Source organism: Hyperoodon ampullatus, assembly GCF_949752795.1.
Source record: "Hyperoodon ampullatus genome assembly, chromosome: 4".
NCBI classification, from domain to species: Eukaryota; Metazoa; Chordata; class Mammalia; order Artiodactyla; family Ziphiidae; genus Hyperoodon; species Hyperoodon ampullatus.
Genome location: NC_136917.1, coordinates 124,021,581 through 124,040,991, shown reverse-complemented (window position 1 = coordinate 124,040,991; position 19,411 = coordinate 124,021,581). Strand labels below are relative to the sequence as shown.

Genomic DNA, 19,411 nt, shown 5'->3' with positions numbered 1-19,411 from the left:
CTAGTTTTTAAGCAAATATCATCAATTTAATAAAACACAGGTAATTTGAAATCTAGCCACAAGTTTTCACACAATACTTAAGTATTTGTAAAGCACCAACCACCTAAAACTTCACCCAAGCATGACTTTCAATCTATTTGGAGTAACAAGATAAAAACGGAAAAGCTACAGCCCTATCTCAGGCAATAAGTATATGACAGCACATTATAGATTGTCTACAGGTGCTGTATATAGGTGAAAGATCAATGCACCACGTGATTAGTTAGGGAAATATTTGTTGAGGAAGAAAATCTTGAGTATATTATAAGAATTATAATAAAGTATCATATATACTTATTCTTTATAATATTACAAAGTATTATAGGAACTGAGCTGGTTAAGAAAGAAAAAGGACTCTGTTAAAAATGAAGCCAAGTAAAGCCATGGGGACAGGAAAGAAAAGGTCATATTTTGGGAATAGTTGGACAACAGCTATCCTGGATGAAAGAAAGGAACTGTATAGAAGCATAATAGATAACATTTCATAGATAAGAACCGGTTAAAAAAAAAAAAGTCCTGAATTAATAAACTAAGGCATCTCGAGGGCCACTCACTTAAAACAAAACCAAACAGGGACTTCCCTGGTGCTCCAGTGGTTAAGAATCTACCTTCCAATGCAGGGGACGCAGGTTCAATCCCTGGTCGGGGAACCAAGATCCCACATGCTGCAAGGCAACTAAGCCTGTGCACTGCAACTACTGAGACCGAGTGCTGCAACTAGAGAGAAGCCCCGCGCGCTGCAACGAAGAGCCCGCCTGCCACAATGAAAGATACCACGTGCTGCAACTAAGACCTGACGCAGCCATAAATAAATAATAAATAAAAATAAAAATAAAAAGTCTCTCTTCAAAAAAAACCAAAAACGAACAAAAATCCTATTCTTGACTATCTTGTAATTATTATCCCAGATAGAAGTAAAAGGTCCAAAAGGAGGATATTACTGTTTAATGACAAACTTGGATAACATTTCATAAGATTTCTGATCTATTCTTTTCCTGTGATAACCACTCCCAGGTTCAGCGTAATAAGAATATTAACAATAAGAACACCTACTTACCTTTTTCTAAGCATTTAGTAAGTACCTATCTCATGGCACACTGTTCAGAGGTCTCTAGATCTGTATCTATTTAAGCTCTCTCAACACTCTCATAAGGTAGTTATAATTAATAATCCCATTTTATAACTGAGTAAATTGTGTCCAGGAAGGCTGCTTAGTAATAGTTTCAAGGTGCAAAGACACTTCCTGCATCTGAGTGGGGGCCTCCTCTGGACTCTCTAAATGCTACAATAGGTTTTTAAGTTCTTAAGATGTACGAAAACCTAATAGGAGTAACTTGGGTTCTAGACCTAGCCTTGTCTTTACCAGCTATAAGTTTATCTGCTCCAAACTACTTTTTTTCTTATTTACAAAATGAGAGGGCTGAAAGTAAGAATTTTGGAGTAAGACAGACCTGGATTCAATTCTAACTTATGTATTTAATTCATAGCCCTCAGTAATGTACTTAATTTTCCAAGCCTCATCTATAAACTGGAGATAACATTAGTATTTACTCAGTAGGTAAGGATTCATGTAAACTGTTTAGCTCTGTACCTGCTACTGGTAGCAAACAATAACCATTAGCAGTTGTGTGGTATTTGCTCTAGGCATCCTTAGACTCATTCCTCACCATTCTCTTGCTCTGCTCTTTATTTCGGGGGAACAAATCTGCAGGCTCCATTTCCTAGGCCTCTGTGTAAGCTGACTTCTGGTTGAGTTCAGGCAACGGAAGGCACTAGTCGGAGAAGCCAGGGTATTTCTCTCATTTCCTCTCTACCTCAAGCAGCATCTTAGGCAGAAGTAGAATATTTTTGTGGCTCCAGTATCAGAAAACAGCCACCCCAACCCCCAGTTGTATGGTTCCAGATTCTGCTGTGTGATTTCAGCCTCTAGGCTTTAATAAAACTACCTCCTTCCTATGTTTTTCTGGTAGGAGTGGTGGTATCTTTCTGCTGACGCTGATCTATGGGCTTGTCAGCCTCTTCCATTATCCACGTAACCAATTCTTTGCATTAGATCCCCTCTGTTTAAATATCTAGAGTGGTTTATATTATTATGGTTGGATCTTTACAGATAAAATAGTTGATGATGATGATGATGATGATGATGATGAAGGAGGAGAAGAAGAAGGAGAAAAGAAGGAGGAGAAGGAGGAGGAAATAGTAGTAGTGGTAGTGGTACTCGGGAGACTGAATAGAGATATGTTTCCTTGTGTTGTATTTTGCAATTTATTGGTTAAGGGCAGAGGTTGGCAAACTTTTTCTGTCAAGGGCCACACAGTAAGTATGTTAGACTTTGTGGGCCATATAACCTCTGTTACCACTACTCAACTGTGATATCATAGTGTGAAAGAAGCCATAAACATTATGTAAATGACAGTCAGGGCTGTGTTCCACTAAAATCTTATTTACAAAAAGAGGCGATGGGCCAAATTTTACCCAGAAGGTGCAATTTGCCAACCCTTGATTTCGGGTGTTAACATATAGATACATGTCTGGCAGCATTTTGCAGAAGAACCAAGCTCAATTATTAATTTTTGACTCAATACAGAATCAAACACTTTTAAGAACTGATGTCAGAATATAATATAATTCGCACAAAACTCTTAAACTTCCTGTACAGTTACCTCCAAAGTGGTCACACAATCTGTATAATCTACAGAAAGATAGATCAAATACTTTTCAGACAGCTGCAATTATCATCTGGTTCTTTCTTTCAGCCAAAATCTGTCTTCCTTCCCATAACCCAGTGGTCTTGCACCTTTCTTCTGGACCCACACTGAACAAATCTAATCCCTTATTGAAAGGTATCTAGACCTTGATGGCTTTCCTATGGGGACATAATAACTTGTCATTAGTACTCTTAAAACCAGGCACCAAGAACTGGCCTTAAGTGTCTTTTTTATATGCAGCAAATATATATAAAAAGCTTTTATATATAACATAGGATTCTAGGCTCTGGAGAATAAACCAATCAGATTAGGTCCCTGCTTTCCTGGAGCCCACTGTAGTTGGAGATGAGAAAGAAGAAAAATAAAGCAGGGTACTAAGATGGCGGGGTGGGCTGGGCACAGGTGAGGGAGTTGTTTTAAATGGTAGAGCAAGAGAAATTCTCTCTGATAAGGTAGCACTTGAGCAGAGAGTTAAAAGAAACTGAGGAAGTGACTTACGTATAAACCTGTGAAAAGAGTGTTCCAGGAAACATTAAATGCCAAAGCCCTGAGGCAGGAGTGTTTAGGATGTCCACAGAAAAACATGGAAGATGGAAGGTGCTGTAAATTGGAAACTGTAGTAGACTTGGGGACTTGATCCCATGCCTTTCTGTTTCTAGCATGTATCAGCTAGTGTTCTGTTCTCTTGATTTAAATGTTTCCTTCAGTGAATGCTCTGAATCTGTGTTGATTAGAAATAAGCTCAGTAGGAGTTGTGTATTCCGGCTGCAAAGAATGAAAGATCAAAGAAAAGAGTAATTTCTTAAGGAAAAATTACATAAAATATATTTTTGTTTTGTTTAAGAATAGTGGAGAGTTTAGGGAGTAATGCTTTTTAAGTTACTTAAGTATAATAAATGTTGACACTATGCAGAAACCGCAACAGAAAACAGTAGGCATAAGCAACAAATTTTTTAAGTGAAGCCTGACAGGTTTTCAGCCTCCTAGTGTTAACACTTATCAAGCATCCTCTTCTTCTAAAAAGTAACCAGCAGGGCCCCACATAAACCCAGAAAGCAACACTGCAGGTCTCAGTATCTTTTGATCTTAGTATTTTCAAAGATACAAAAAGTTAATATTAGTATCTTTTTTCACTACTGTTTTTTTTAGAGAAATATGTGAGTTAGCACATTCTATAGACTATCTTACGCTTCCAGTTATACTGATAGATTAAAAGAATCTCCTTTGACTATGCTTTTTATTGGTAGATAAATCTTAAAAAAAAAATTCCTTGGGGCATAAAAGTTGCTGCAGAAAGAAAGCTTCTGCTGACCAACTGTCTAGGGGCATTTCTGTTACTAGAGTTGTAATCTGGATTTTATCCCAAAGAATAGGTGACCTTGGAAAGTCCCGGAATCTCTTTATGCCTTCTTTTTTTCATTTGCAAAATACACCCCAAATACCCTTACCTTCAAGAGCAATACATCCCAAAATGTTTTCCAAATGAGGAAAATTCTGCAAATACTGTATTATATCTTATGGGTAATAAAGAGTGAGAAGCAAGCCGAGAATGAAACTCTTTCCCCCCTTTCCCTTTCCTCTTTTCTTCCTAAAAAAAGATGCGTAGGCTGGGAAGATACCAGCATTCCTACAGGCTGGGAAGATGCCAGGATTCCTACAGCCTCAGGGAACACAGCAAAATGAGCAAAACTGGCATTTTGTTCTTCTACTCCCTTTCTCTCTCTTTCCCACCTTCTGCTTCTTCTTCCTTTCTTACTTTCATGCCAGATGCACTTGTGCTTCTTCACTATTACACTAGACCAACCTTCTACACTCCTCAAATTTAATGTTCTTTTTCTTCAGGATAGCAACATACTCTTAGTCAATTATACCCTGTTAGTTGAAGGAGCATAAGTGGAGGCTGGATTTCAACCTTTGCTTTGCTTAGCAAGTCATGCACTTGACATGAGACTGTGAAGAAGGGACATATTTCTGCTTGTTCACCCAGACAGGAGTGATATATACATAAGGATGCCGCATGGGCTAACAAAAGCCTTGCTTCCACACCCTCTTTTACAAGTTGCATACAAAACTCCTGATTTCCTAATTATAAGGTACTGTCTAATTAGTTTATTAAAGTAATTTACAAGGGCATATCCAAGGCTAAAGTTAGTGTTCAATGCATGTAGTGAATCATTTCAACCCAGTTTTGAGGCAAACTTCTCATAATTTCTCCCCCAAATAGTTTCTGCTTCTGGGGGAGTAATTTCACTGTACCTTTACTTCTGAAGAAAAAGAAAACAAAAGCCTGATAAACCTACATTGTCTAGACAAACTTAAATCTAGCTGTCATGTTTGATACCATAATCTTGTATGCAAGTTTTCAAAATTAAAACTATTTCTATATGCCTTGTATGGCCTAAATTTAATTTAAATGTCATCTGTCCATAGCATGACCCTTTCCCCTAAGCCTGTAAAGATGTTAAGAAACAAACTTTTACTTTGTGATTTTTTAAATGTCACTTTAAAGAACAAAATAAACAAGAAAGCTCTATTCTGTGCTTAAAAGCTAATCTTTATTTCTCACAACAAGATGCACTCTATAAAATTCATACTAACCTAAAGATTAATGACACTGCTCCTTCTATTTTTTGCCATTTTATATATATGTGTATCTATACATATATCTATACATATATACATACACACACATATATATATACATATATATGAAAGTATACTTTTATAAGTATATTGAAGTATATGAGAATAATGTGGTTGATAAATATATGTTTTCTAATTATAACTTGGGACACAGTTATAACACTGTTAGTTAATGGATCAACTCTGTACCTTGGCATCACTTACCCCACACCTTTCCCTGGGGGCAAGGTCTGTGGTTTCATAATTGTCCTCAGCTATCTGGTTCTGCTGCAGGGTAAGGTTAGACTGGAAGTAAGACAATGTCAAAGGTGACCAAACTCTTTCAGAGCTTGCTTTGCCACAACCACCTCCCAAAGGCTCCATCTGTTATAAGAGTGCTAGAGCAGCACTCAGAAATTCTATGCCTTACTGAATCCCTTCCAAGACACTAGCCTGTTGCTGAGCTTTAGTTCCTCATTTTAAAATGTTAAGAAACAAAACAAAACCCTGTCCTTCCCTTTATAAAAGTGATTTGAAGACTTGATGAGGTTATATAAAAAGTACTTTGTAATCTATAAAACATAAATGTATACAGTAATAGCTACACTGTAGTAAATACAGATTAAGTACCAGGAATAGCACTAGATGTTTTAAAGTGCTACTTCTTTTAATTCTCAAACAACTCTGCAAGTTTGATATAATTATACTCTTTATATAGGAGTTCTCTGAAGTTTAGTGAAGTTAGGTATCTTGTCAAGGTAAAATAGAAACAATCCTGTTATAGTCAGGATTAAATTTAAGTCAGCTTGAATCCAAAGTCCATACCTTTTTCACTACAGTACTACTTCTGAATATAGGCTATACTTTTCCTGTGTACCACAACCAAGGCAATGACACCATTTAATGACCTTACGCAATGAAGAAAAAAACTGCAGAACAGCATGTGCCTCTAGCAAAGCTGACTGAAAAAATGTCCCTGTACTACATAACCTATGCTTAAATTTTAGAACAGACCACAGATGACCTGGAAAATCCTTTGTCTCCATAATTTTTTATAGTTTTGATGCATAAAATAAAGGAGGAAATGAGATGTTTAAGATGCAAGAATAATATGACTTCCCCCCAGCCAAGGTGGAGCTTAGGCTTTTCACCAGAAGTTCTATCCTAGTCACATTATCAAGCAGACATGCAAATCACAAATAAAATGGAATAGGAAAAACACAAGGATTTTCTGGAAAATAGCTAAGCAACACCAGAACATTCTTTTTAGAAATGTAGAAGAGTCCTTTGCACAGTAGCTAATATTTCTTCTTTAGGCTTTGATATAAAATTTGGTTTATAACCTCAATACAGCAATATTTTTACTCTTGACAAATATCAAGTTTTCAAGTATTTGTAACACTGACCTATAAGTTCTGCTACTTAAAATACTTATACTATGTACACCAACTTTTACCCTCTGAGAACATTTTGCATGATAGTTTCAGTCACTGCAGTGAAAAATTGCTCAGGAAAGCAGAAATGCCTGCTTAATAGTCAATATTCTTTTGTGTCAATAAAAAGGAGATTCCATATACATAATAAAGTATTTTTTTAGCAGCTCTTGAGCAAACACTTTTTAGTAGATTGAGCACAGATCTGGGGTCTTTATTTCTCATAATGGCTCTACCTGATAATCATGCTAGTTCCTACATTTGCTCATTTATAAAAACTGTCAGGACCTTAACAATCATTTATCTTTAAGTCCAAAGAGGACTTGAACCCTCAGCATCATGACTTCCATAAATCTCTGCTCTCCAAATCCAAGTTCCCTACGACCGTATCTATTAGATTAGTTTATGATCCCAAATATTCTATTGAAGTTCCTGGTTTCATGGTAAGAGCAAACTTCATCCAAATATCCTATGTCTTTAGTAGATGCTCCTGGTTTCTCAGTAGCTTCAAGGCAAAAAGCATATTCATTTGTTCCTGCCACAGCTATTGTCTTTACCTGGTATTCTGTCCTAGAGACCATGATGTGAAGGTCAAAGAATGAATCTTTTTCTAGATGCTTCTGAAGGCTCCTGAGGGTGACCAATGGTGATGTAGGAAACAAACTGCACATCCAATACATCCTGATGCAGATAACCAGCCTCAGAGTCTATTGTGTGAATACCTTTGGCCTCTAGGCTGGTTATGTTGTTGTTGAGAGTGGTCAGGCCAATTTTACAGCTGGCTATCCTTTTTTGTTTTATTTTACAATCTTAAATATTCTTTATAAGATGCCTCTTCTATTTCTGTGGATCGCTTTCTTTGAAACTGGGGTAAGTAGGACAGGACTTAATGGGAACACTGTTGTCTTTCCACTGGAGAGCTCTTCTCTTCTTACCATTCCTGTACCCTTCAAATGTCTGTGGTAGGAATTACACTGGCGTTAGGGAGAAAGTGTGGCTATCTTGTTTTTGTGCTTGCCACTTTTTAAGACTGGCCTGCATTGGTTCTAGGTCCAATTTCTCCTCAAACCTAAGCAAAGAGAATACTGTCAGCCTTGTATGTTTCAATCTGATTCACTAGTGTAGGGATCCACATAGGAGAAGTATCAAACCTTCAAAATAATGAAGTGTTCCTTTGTGGATGTATCTCCTTTTGTCATAGCTATCAGACATTATGAATCTTAGAACTGATAGTGTTTGCTTCTTTACTCAGGTTACTAGGAAACTCAGAGCAAAATCTATGGCCCACTTTTAGTGAGTGAAAGGACCTTGTGGTACATATTTAAGGTACTGATCCCAGCCTTATATTATTTTTCCTTTTCTTCTGATTTTCTAATTTATTCTATTCTTCTGTTGTGATTTTAATGAAGCTAATTCAATTCTAATAAGAGAATTATAAATAATACTTATAATTATTATTATATGTAAAAACGTAAGAACTAAGCTGTAATCTATAGTACCAGCTGGGCAATCACAGAAAAGATAGGGTCAAAACTGCTATACTATATGGCAAACTGATAGGCTGTTTGGAATGGGTCGCAAGATCTTAAAAGAAATGCAAGTAGGATGTATGAAATATATGTTAATCAGGCTTATATCTCCTAGATTTCCTATTTTCTATTATAACATGCTTAAGTTAGAGAGTAGAGAGCAAGCCTCAAAGATTCATGACATTAGATAATGTCATGCTCTTACTGGTGCTCTTACTGTTTGATTGTCTAACATAATCTCATTCTGGACACTGATTTGAAAATTCTTCAGGATCATTTGAATTTAACCCTTGTTTTATCCCTATTTAAGTCTCCAGAAAAGCTCTTGGATCACAAATGACAAAGTAACAATGCCTATGAATTGTTTTCTAGGTCTTGACTGTCAAACTGATTCTAACTAATTGGAAAGTTTTCTCTCACATCATATTTACAGGGTCACTCAATATGATGTGTAAAGTATTAAATTAAATAAAACATGCACTAAGGCAGGAGGCTGATCTGATAAAAGACAAGTATACTCTCTTGAGTCCCTTAAATTAGGGTAGTTCACACAGACACCCAGGCATTATAGAAAAAAAAAGAACATTCAAAACATTATACATTATAGAGATAAGAGGCCAATGTACAAAGAACAGGCAGAAACACACACAGAAATGACAGAGCATGTGGCCAAAGTGAACAAAAAGAAGAGTGTGAGGTGAATGGTCATCATGTACAGCACAATTTTCATCAGCTGTTCAGCTGTATAAAGGCAAAACGTAGTTTGACTTCAGCTGCTGTATTTCTTAGTGGCACAAAATAACTCAGTCACTTATGAGCTAATTTGTGCTGCAGAAACAAGGCTTTAACAAAACAGATTATAACAGAAAAATAAATGTTAGCAGCAGCTACTACCATCACTACTACTACTACTGGTACTACTACTAGTACTAGTCCTACTACTACCATTACTATTTTTGTTGCTGCTACTTCTACTCGTAAAGATGGAAACTAAAAGAGCTCTGATGCAGACACCTGTGGCATACTCAATATCTATCACTCCCTACTTTCTTGTTAACAGAATTCTGATTTTTGCTCAGGAATCTACCTCTCAGAGAAAATGACTCTAACCCCATTTTAGGGGCACATCTAGATTAGTCAAAACCAATTGTGGTTATACCATTCCTTTTGCCCATGACTGGGTTAAGGGTGGGCATTCGGCCTCCTGGCTAATAAAACATGAAGGAAGTCTGCTGAGGTAGCAGGGGAGAAGCTTCGGAAAAAACTTTTCATATAGTTAAGAAAGACACACTGGAGCACTTAATCTCTTCTCTGAATATTGTCAGGGTAAGAGTACCTTAGTTTCTCTGATGTTTCCTTTTTGATGCTTTTGAGTTCGCCTTAAAAAAATATGACCTTACGGCATTTCCCTTACTATCTGGTCGGCTCTTTGCTGATTTTAAAATGTTAGAAAAAAAATCTTATTCAGCAATCTAAAAAATTTTTCTGTCAGAATAATCTGTCATTACCAAAAACAGAAATTTCATGTTTGTTTCTAAAATGAGCTAAGATTGATTTGACTTGTTTTGAGAACTTTATACATAATATTTACAGTCTTCTTTTTATACTGTTAAATTTTTAAAAATTGAAGTATAGGTGATTTACAATGTTTCAGGTGTACAGCAAAGTGATTCAGTTATATATATATATATATATTATATATATTCTTTTTCAGATTCTTTTTCACTATTGGTTATTACAAGACATTGAATATAGTCCCCTGTACTTCAAAACAGAAACAGACCCAAAGACATAGAAAACAAACTTATGGTTAGCAAAAGGGGAAGGCGGAGGGATAAATTAGGGATTTGGGATTAACAGATACAATCTTCTTCATAACAGTTATTTTTCTACTGCATAGCTAGACTAGCTTTGTGCTGCCCAATACAGTTGTCACTAGCTGCATGTGGCTATTCAAATTTAAATTAGTTAAACTTAAAAATTCGGTTCTTCTGTTGCGCTAGACGCATTTCAAGTACTCAAAAGCTAACTTGACTACTTACTGGCTACCAGGCTGGACAGTGCACAGATAGAATATTTCCATCATTGAGGAACGTTCTCTTGGACAGTGCTGGGCTAGATTACGTGTTTTGAAAGTTTAAATTTTCATGTATTAGATTACATTTTAAAAGGCTCCAGTTTACACAACTTACGTTCAGACAGCTTTATTAACTTGGATAGCGTGAAAATAAATTTTGGTGTGGTAACTGAATTGTCTCAAATTCTGAACTAGTAGAGACAAGATTAATGAAGAAAACATAATTATTTGTATATTCATGATACATATATGTTAAATATATCTCCTTAACGTTTGCAAAAAGCTGAAACAGAAGACAAAGATAGTAATAGAAATGTCAACCTACCAATAACAAACTCCACAATCTGAGCATCTAAAACATAGTTCATGGGTAAAATGCAACAAGCCTGGCATGTGTGTCTGGCATGTTTTTTTTCCTTTTTCTGTTACCTATCATACATTATTCATATTGTATAGCACCTGTGTTATTAGACCCAAAATGTGTGCCCACCCCTACAACTACATAACAGAAATAGATGGGAATTGAGAGGTGGGTTTGCCTTTCTCACTCCTACCTAACACAGTCTAATATGCAGTAGGTACTCCATTCTTCTTCCCTTGCATAAAACCTCTATTTTCCGAGATTTATGTTATTCAACCAAATCACTATTTGGTTTCATCACTGCTTTCTCCTAACCTTATGATGGTCATTTCTTCTCATTTTTTAAAGAGCTTGATACCCGCTTCACAGTCTCACTATACACTCCGAGTCCTAATAACATCCTGAGTGAATCCAACATCCACACAGAAGACTCCCCAAACTCCCTAGCCTTAACATTCCTAGAACTCCTTCACCTCCACTCAAGGTTAGGCATGCACTCCCATGGCCACACTCCAGATTTGTTCTCACTGAGAACAGTCTCACTTCTCATATCTTAAATTCAAATACATTCCACTCTCTGATCCCCTCACCTGCTATCTCTCTCACACTGTTTTTCCTACAACACTGGTTCTTTAATTTTTATGGATTTTTCAAAGTTACATCCTTAATTTTCTCCCTGGTAGCCTTCTTTAGACTCCACTGTCATTCCCTAGTATAGAGCGCATGGCTCAGCATGTCATTCTCAACAGTATCCTTAAAATCTTCTTGATTTGTTTACTGTTCTGTTGTAATCTCACCTTTCCCTAACCCATTTTTACCTAAAGCATAAATCTGAGGCTAAATCTTTTAACCTACCCACCTGGCACTTAATTTTCTTTGTGCCTAGAATGCTTTCATTGTCACTTCCTTCTTTTCTGGTCAGCTGCAATTTGCCCTTTCAGATCTTTAGCTTCCCATGGGAAGAAATCCTTAAATCCCTAATTAGGCTATGTGACAATTCCACATGCTTTTATAGCATTCCATACTTATTCTATCATATCATATCATATCATATCATATCACTTATCACCCTGCATTGTGATTTTCTTTGACTTCCCAAGAAATTATAAATTCCTTGAGGGCAGAGCCTCTCTCACTCTATCACAGTCTGATAAAGAGTAAGCACTCAATTATTTGTTGAGTGAATGAATAAATAATGCTGCAAACAATATAATCATTGTAATTGAAGCTACATGTAATGAATTCAAGATGTAAATTTAATAGAATTAAATACGATAAATAAGCTATAGAGTGTGTTAGAGGTAGTATGAGGGGAAATAGAGCAGGGTAAGGAAGATTAGGAATCCCAGGGTTGTAGGGAGTAGGGAGAGTTGCAACTTTAAATACAGTATTCAAGCCAGGCCTCACTGAGAAGATGACAACTGAGTAAAGGTGAGGTAAGGGAGTTAGCGATGTAGATATTTGGGTTGGAAGAGTATACAAGGCAAAGGGAACAGCCAATGCAAAAGCCCTAAGGTGGGAGCATGCCTGGCACGTACAAGGAGGGAAGCCCGTGTGGCTGGAGCAGAGTGAATAAGGAGGAATATAATAAAAGATGAGTTCAGAGAAGTAATAGAAGGCCAGATTGTGAAGGCCTTGCAGGCCTTTGTAAGAACTTTGGATTTAAGTAAAACAGGGAGCCATCGAAAGGTCTTGGGTAAAGGATATACTGAAACTGAATCACTCTGCCTCTTATACTGAGGGCTGTAGGGAGCAAAAGTAGTATCTGGAAACTCACGGAAAAAGCCACTTAGAGTAATCCAGTGAAAGAGTGGTAGGCAGCAGTAGAGGCAGTGAGAAGAAGTCAGATCTATGATATATTTTGAAGGCAAAGCCAATGGGATTTTCTGAGGGACTGGATATAGTCTGTGAGACAGAGAAAGGAATCAAGAATGACTCAAGGGTTTTTGGCTTGAGCCAGATGAAGTTGACATCTGAGATGGGAAAAACTGCTGGAAGAACATGTTTGTGGAAATGTTTTGGAGACAGCATTTGGACATGTTAAATAGTACATGTCTATTAAAAGTCTAATAAATGGTAAGATATGAGTCTGAAATCCATGGAAGAAGTCTGGGATGAAAATATAAATTTGGGGTCAAATAACATATGAATGGTATCATAAGCAATGAAGCTGGATGAGATCACCGAAGAAATTAGTATTGGTATGGCAGAGAAAAAGACCAAGGGGGTAAGTCCTGGGTACTCTAACATTAGGAAGTCAGAGAAAAGAATAGGAACAGCAAAGGAGAATGAGAAAGAATAAGTAGCAATATAGAAGGACAACCAAAAAGCTACAGTGTCATGGAAGCCTGGTAAAGATCAAGTAAAATAAACACTCAGAACTGATTACTGGGTTTAGCAACATGGAAGAAATCTTTGACTTGACAGAAACATTTTCACTAGAATGTTGGAGGCAAAAACTTTATATGAGCAATTTTAGGGAAAAATGAGAAGAGCAATTAGATATGGTAAGTATTTTTGTTTTTGTTTTTTCACGGTAGGAGAAATAACAGCATGTTTGTATGGTTATGGAAAAACCCAGAAGAGAAGATGTTGAAAAAATCATCCACATGTTTATGAATAAACAAGGATTAGGATAGGCATAGGGTTGGAGAGTGTAAGAGTGAGGAATAGTGTGGGAGTGTGGGTAATAGTCTGATGATATGAAATTAAAAGCTGTGTTTTTTAGATAGGAGGAAGGAAAAATTATCTGGGAGGAGTAATAAGATATAAAGAAGATAGTCAATTCACTTCTAGGCCCAGTCTTTCAAGAGCTAAGGGAGAAAATACATGTCCTTAACTTTAGAGGCCTGCAGAGGAAGCAGTATTTTCAGAGGAGAGCCAGTTTCCATTAGAACAAGAAGGTGAAGGGAAGAAAAATTCAGAGATGTCAGGATGTAAGGGATTTTGCTGATGATGGACCACGAGTTTCTGAGGGCACAGAAGAGTTTCAGTGGTTGGGCAGGGATGGGAAACAGAAGAAGGGATATGCAGAGATTTATGGAATTGGATGGCAAGAGATGAGGAGTGACATGGAAGTCTGGGACTTCTTGCAGTGGCAAACATAAAATGGAATAAAGGCCATAATAAGATTAATCTTTGTTTCTTGAACTCAAGAAAGATAATGGTGGCAAAGCTGTGAGTGTTGGGGGGGCAGGGAAGTTCAGGGGGTGTCACTCTCTCTTGATTCCTACTGGGGGAGAGTGTATTTGCTTCTAGTGCTGGAGCTTTCTCTTGACTCTTAAAGGAATTGATGGACCTGGGGCTGGTTCCATTCAGTTTCAAAAATTCATGTGACCCTCACGCACGTGAATTTCTGATCAAATAGCTCACAATTTAAAAAATTTCCCTGCTCTAGGGGAAATGTAAGCTAATTTTTCATAGCAGAGTTTGGTTTTACTTACATCTGTATTGCAGGAGCGATACCGTTTCCTTTCCCCAAGGCAATATTTTCCACCTCCTGAAGGTCTGCAAACACATTTTGTTTAACATGTGAATATAATATATCTAAACACATAAACAGTATATATATTGCTTGATGAAAACATATTAACATTTACTTTAAGAAAATAAAAAATTTGACATTTTATTAGTTATTAAAATAATAATCATGCTGCTGATAGTTAGCAATAATGATTATGGTTGTTGAACAAAAAATTAAGGCAATCTACTATGAGTAACTTTATAAGGCTCTTAATTATGATGATATACATTCTTAAAAAATGCAATTAAATCAATGTATTTTCTAATTATCATAGTAAACAGGTATTCAGCTCAACACAATGAGTTTAAAAATCATTTATAATGAAAAGCCATTTGAATCATATTCAACAAAACACATAATCTGATACTATATGTTCACCAAGTAGAAAATGGACAGTTTGTGTTTTTTTCCGGACTGGAAATAAGGAAAGGACACAAAATAACTCCCTGGAAATAGCTTCAGTTCAAAGTTTTTAATTCAGAAATAAATTTCTATCTCAATTCAAATATTACATGAAGTTTTAAAAACTTCAGTTTCAAAAAATTAAATCTAAATCTAAGATAGGCTTACATTATATAGATACTTTATATTACATTCAAATTAGGATGTTAAATATGTGTTATACATAAATTAATTTTTGGAGTATTTAACATTAGAGAAATTCATATGCTATTATTTGGACATGCAATTTTTGAATGGAAAAAACTAACTTGTTCTTTTAAAAGAGGTCCAAGTCATTCTCTTAAGTATTTGGGTATATTATTTATTATCATAGGGTTTTATACTTTTGATTATTAAATTATAGTAGCCTGCAGTTGAACTTAGGTTAACTATTCTGCACTTGTTTTAAAAAGATCAAGTCTCAATTATAATTTTGGCCCACTGGTATCAATGAGATAATTAAAGTTACACTTTGAATATATTTTGAATGCTAGTGAATGCTGACTTTAAGCAAGGGAAAGAAATGGCCCAGCTTGAACCAGCTGGGAGAAATGGGTTGGTCAGACAAAAACAAGGTAGTGGGGACGGTAGTGGAAATGCTGTTTTATGAGTGGCTGACAGTGAGCTCTGTTTAGCAGGATGGTAATAATAGAAAGTGGGAGAATGAAAACACAGAACTAATACAAAGGGAAACAATTTCAAGCTAAAAAGAAGAAAAGAGACATTTAGAGAGAGGAACCAAAGACAGGTATCCTGAGTTAAAATGAGAAAAAATAAAAAATAAAAATAGACCATCTTCTACCCCAGCAGGGGGAAAAAAGCAGAAGTGATATTATAACACCATTCTGCACCAAATAATTGTCAGGAAAGAAGGTCCTCAACCTGAGCTCTAGAAAGAAATGGGAGCACTTGACATGAAGCAGCTAAGGAGCAGTTTAGTCTCCAGGAGGACACGCAAGACCTACTAAAGGAATCATCCACCTGCAATGGGCACTGGTGGAAGGGAGAAGCAATACAGCTAGCAAGAAATACTGACGGGGCTGGCTTTATGCCAGGGGGACTCCGGCTGGAGAAAAAGAGTGGTGGGAGAGGAGCAGTCTGACCTACATAAAACAATCGTGAGGAGAAAAGTGGATGCAGCTCCGGAAGGTGATTAATGGGGGCATGTGAATGGAAACTATTTTAACACATGGGCAGTATTCTTTTCATTGTGATTTGTGATGCGAATCAAGGCATTTCAACCCTCAAAGTGCTCTCATTGGTCCTTTTAATACTAATGTAGCAGTAATAATTTTATGTGACATGTGAAAAGACCTTATGTTTCCTGGGAATAATGGTAATGTAGCTAAGACAAGACCTGGATTCATCCATAATTCAGTAGTTTTTGGAGGAGGAAATCTATCTGATTATTACTAGATTAAAAGTCTGGCTATATCTGGGATAGATACACAATGCTTTTCTTTTTTCTTTTTCTTTTATTTTTAGTTACATAGTAAGGTGAAAAGAAGAAAAAGAAAGTCTGTCTAACAAGGCTCCTCCACTTTCCTGTGCCTATTGCTTGTTCTGAAGACAAGCACTTGGCTCACTAGTGAAACGTTTTTACAGATAACATGTGAAACCACAGCTTTGAATCATTTCCAACTGTGTCTTTTTGTTGGCTCCGGCTTACTTTAGCTACTTACGCTGGACTGTCACAGTGTCTTAGGGATGAGGAGACGCCTCCCCCGCAGGTCCTGCTGCACTCTCCCCATAGTGACCAGGGACCCCAGCCCCCATCTATGCTCTGGGGCCAAGTGCCAAAAGGAACACAATCTCCCTGATAACACCACTGCAAGATTTCACAGAAAACACAGAATTAGCTTTTAGGCAGATAGAGCTATCAGGATAGAAATAAATACATAAGGGTCAGGCATTAGCATTCTCCCAATAGATAACAGAGAGTTCTTTAACTGTGTTTAGACATTGGTAAAGGTGCATGTGATTTGCAAATTATCTTTAGCTAGGCAATGATTTATAAATCTCTAACAAGTACCAGGAGTCTAAAAAACTTGACTTTACTTCTTTTTTCCTTATTTCTTCTCCTCCAGACTTTTAGTGTTTCTCATTATAGAGACCTCAAAAGTCTTTTTTAGATATTTTAGTATTAAAACATTTTTTTCTTTATATTCCACTATTATTAGACTCATGGAATGATAACGCAATATGGAAAGTTCCCCAGTAAGGAATTTTTATGATGGTAATTGCTTTTTCTTTAAAAAAAAAAAAAAAAGGCCGGTTGAGGCTACAATAGTAAAAGAATGTGTTGTGGCATTTCATCTACATGACTGCTGCAGACATAATAAAAGTAATGCCAAGACACTAGGGACAGGGTACAAAAAAACCCTTATACACAGTGACTAGCCATGTGTAGTCCCTGCATGAACATGTGTACTGGAATTCTTCTCAGCTTTACTCTCTGCAATAAACCACACATACTGCACATAAGTAGAAAGCCAGGAATAATTTATCGAGATGCAGACATCGCATAATCAGCTCATAACTCTAACATGATAAATCTTATTTGCAGAATTGGTAAAAATGATTTTTTTTAAACCAAGCATTAGGCTAGGCTTTTATTGGTGCATTTTTCTGAGTTATCAAAATTTGATGAACCATACTGATACTATGAAAGTCATTTGTTTATATGAATAACAATAGGGAACATTATTAGAGTTGAGTAACTGTCAGCAATGTTAGATTGTTAAATAAAAATTCAACCATTATATTAAAATGTAAAGGGATTATGACATGTGATGCTTTGAAAGTAATCAGTTTATTATATTAATTCTGTATATCCAGAATTCTTTCACTTTCACCATTTGTACTACTACCACTCTAGACCAAACTAGCAAATAGATCAGCTTGTTACCTGGTCCCCCTGCCTCACTTTCTTCTACCTATAATCAATCTATTCTCCAGTGAGCTATCAGAGAGCTCTTTTAAAAACATATTATGGCATTATGTCACTTTTTGGCTTAAAAGACTGTGGTGGTTTCCTCCTCCCCTTAACTCTGGTCAACGGTGGCCTTTGTGACCTAGCCTCTGCCTCCTTCTCCAGCCTTATTCTCTTTCTGGTACAGAATGCTCCAGACACACTGGCCTTATTTCTTTTCCTCCATACACTAAACCTGTTCTCTCCTCATGGCATTTGCATTTGCTGGTCCTCCTGGGAATACTCTTCAGATTCCTTACATTGTCTTCTCATCATTTGCTCTCAGGTCAGGTGTCACTCAATCAGAGAGGTCTTTCCTTGATCACTCTTATTCTGAAGTGGTTGTACTTCACTACCCCTTCCACCCTTCCCTCCCCCTGCTCCAGGATGTATAGAGATTACATCCTCCTGTTTTAGTCCCCTCTTACACCTACTTTAAATCACCCTATTTATTTCTCATATTATTTCCTTATTATTTTTATTGTCTCCTCTCCTTAGTATGTAAAAGCCTTGAGAGCCAAATGTGGCTATTCAAATTTAAATTAATTAAAATTAAAAATTCAGTTCCTTAGACCCACTAGTTACATTTCTAGGGCTCCCATAGCCACATGTGGCTAGCGGCTATGACGTTGGACAGAGCAGATACAGAACATTTCTTTTTTTTTTTTTTTTTTTTTTGCGGTACGCGGGCCTCTCACTGTTGTGGCCTCTCCCGTTGCGGAGCACAGGCTCCAGACACGCAGGCTCAGCGGCCATGGCTCACGGGCCCAGCCGCTCTGCGGCATGTGGGATCTTCCCAGACCGGGGCACGAACCCATGTCCCCTGCATCGACAGGCGGACTCTCAACCACTGCGCCACCAGGGAAGCCCCAGAACATTTCTATCATCACGGAATGTTCTAATTGGAAATGCTGAATGTCTAGAACAGTGCCTAGAATGTAGTAGATATGCAACAAAACTTTACTGAATGAATGAATACATTAAATTATAGAATCCTGTGTCCTGTTTTGGTTACTACATTTCAGGAAGGAACTGGAGATACTGGAGGGTAAAGAAAGTCATATTCATCTTTGCTTCCCTGGTAGTTGGCATTCAGCGAATATTACAGTAGTTGTAACAACATAAAGGACTTCTTAAGAAAAGTGCTAAGCAATTAGGCAAGAGGAAGTCAAAATTTGGTTGGCTATAAGACCAAACATTCTGACCCTAAATCTAATAAATATTAAAGTAGGACATTAAAAAAGATTACAAGTTTTGGGCAACAAAAATTACCACGAAGAAAAAGAAAACCATCTGTCCAAAATGATGAAGCAGAGGTAGTTGGCTGAACTGATAATACAATACCAACTCTGGGAGCAGGGCTGCTAATAATGTACATGTGAGAGGGAGAATGTTCCAGCTGCCAGCTTATGATTTACCTAAGTGATCTTGAAGACCAACCGTGTGCATAATGATATACCAATTGCGTTAGATTTTCATCTATATAAAAGTCACAACAGTGGACCAAATAATCTCCAGTTTTACATTTTTGTTATTACAAGTAGCTGTGTATAAGAATATTTATGCCTGCACCTATGAGAGTAACTGAGCAATGTAGTATTAACCAGCAATTACTGTCTTTTCCTGTGGTTTCAATTAATGACACTTAATACTAAAAAATTCCAAATCTTAAAATTTGCCTATTTTCTTCAAGTTGGAAACTTAGCA

At 36.8% G+C, this 19,411-nt stretch overlaps 1 protein-coding gene across 1 annotated transcript in view; it reads right to left on the bottom strand.

Annotated features, from left to right (window-relative positions):
• ADAMTS6 (ADAM metallopeptidase with thrombospondin type 1 motif 6) overlaps positions 1–19,411 on the bottom strand; it is a gene marked incomplete at its 5' end in the record, with an annotated part of 267,294 nt that overhangs the window by 71,388 nt on the left and 176,495 nt on the right. The window contains 2 exons of the mRNA XM_079702297.1: positions 14,213–14,276; positions 16,416–16,561. Of these exons, the coding sequence (XP_079558423.1) occupies positions 14,213–14,276; positions 16,416–16,561 (210 nt within the window). The remainder of the gene's footprint in view (positions 1–14,212; positions 14,277–16,415; positions 16,562–19,411) is intronic.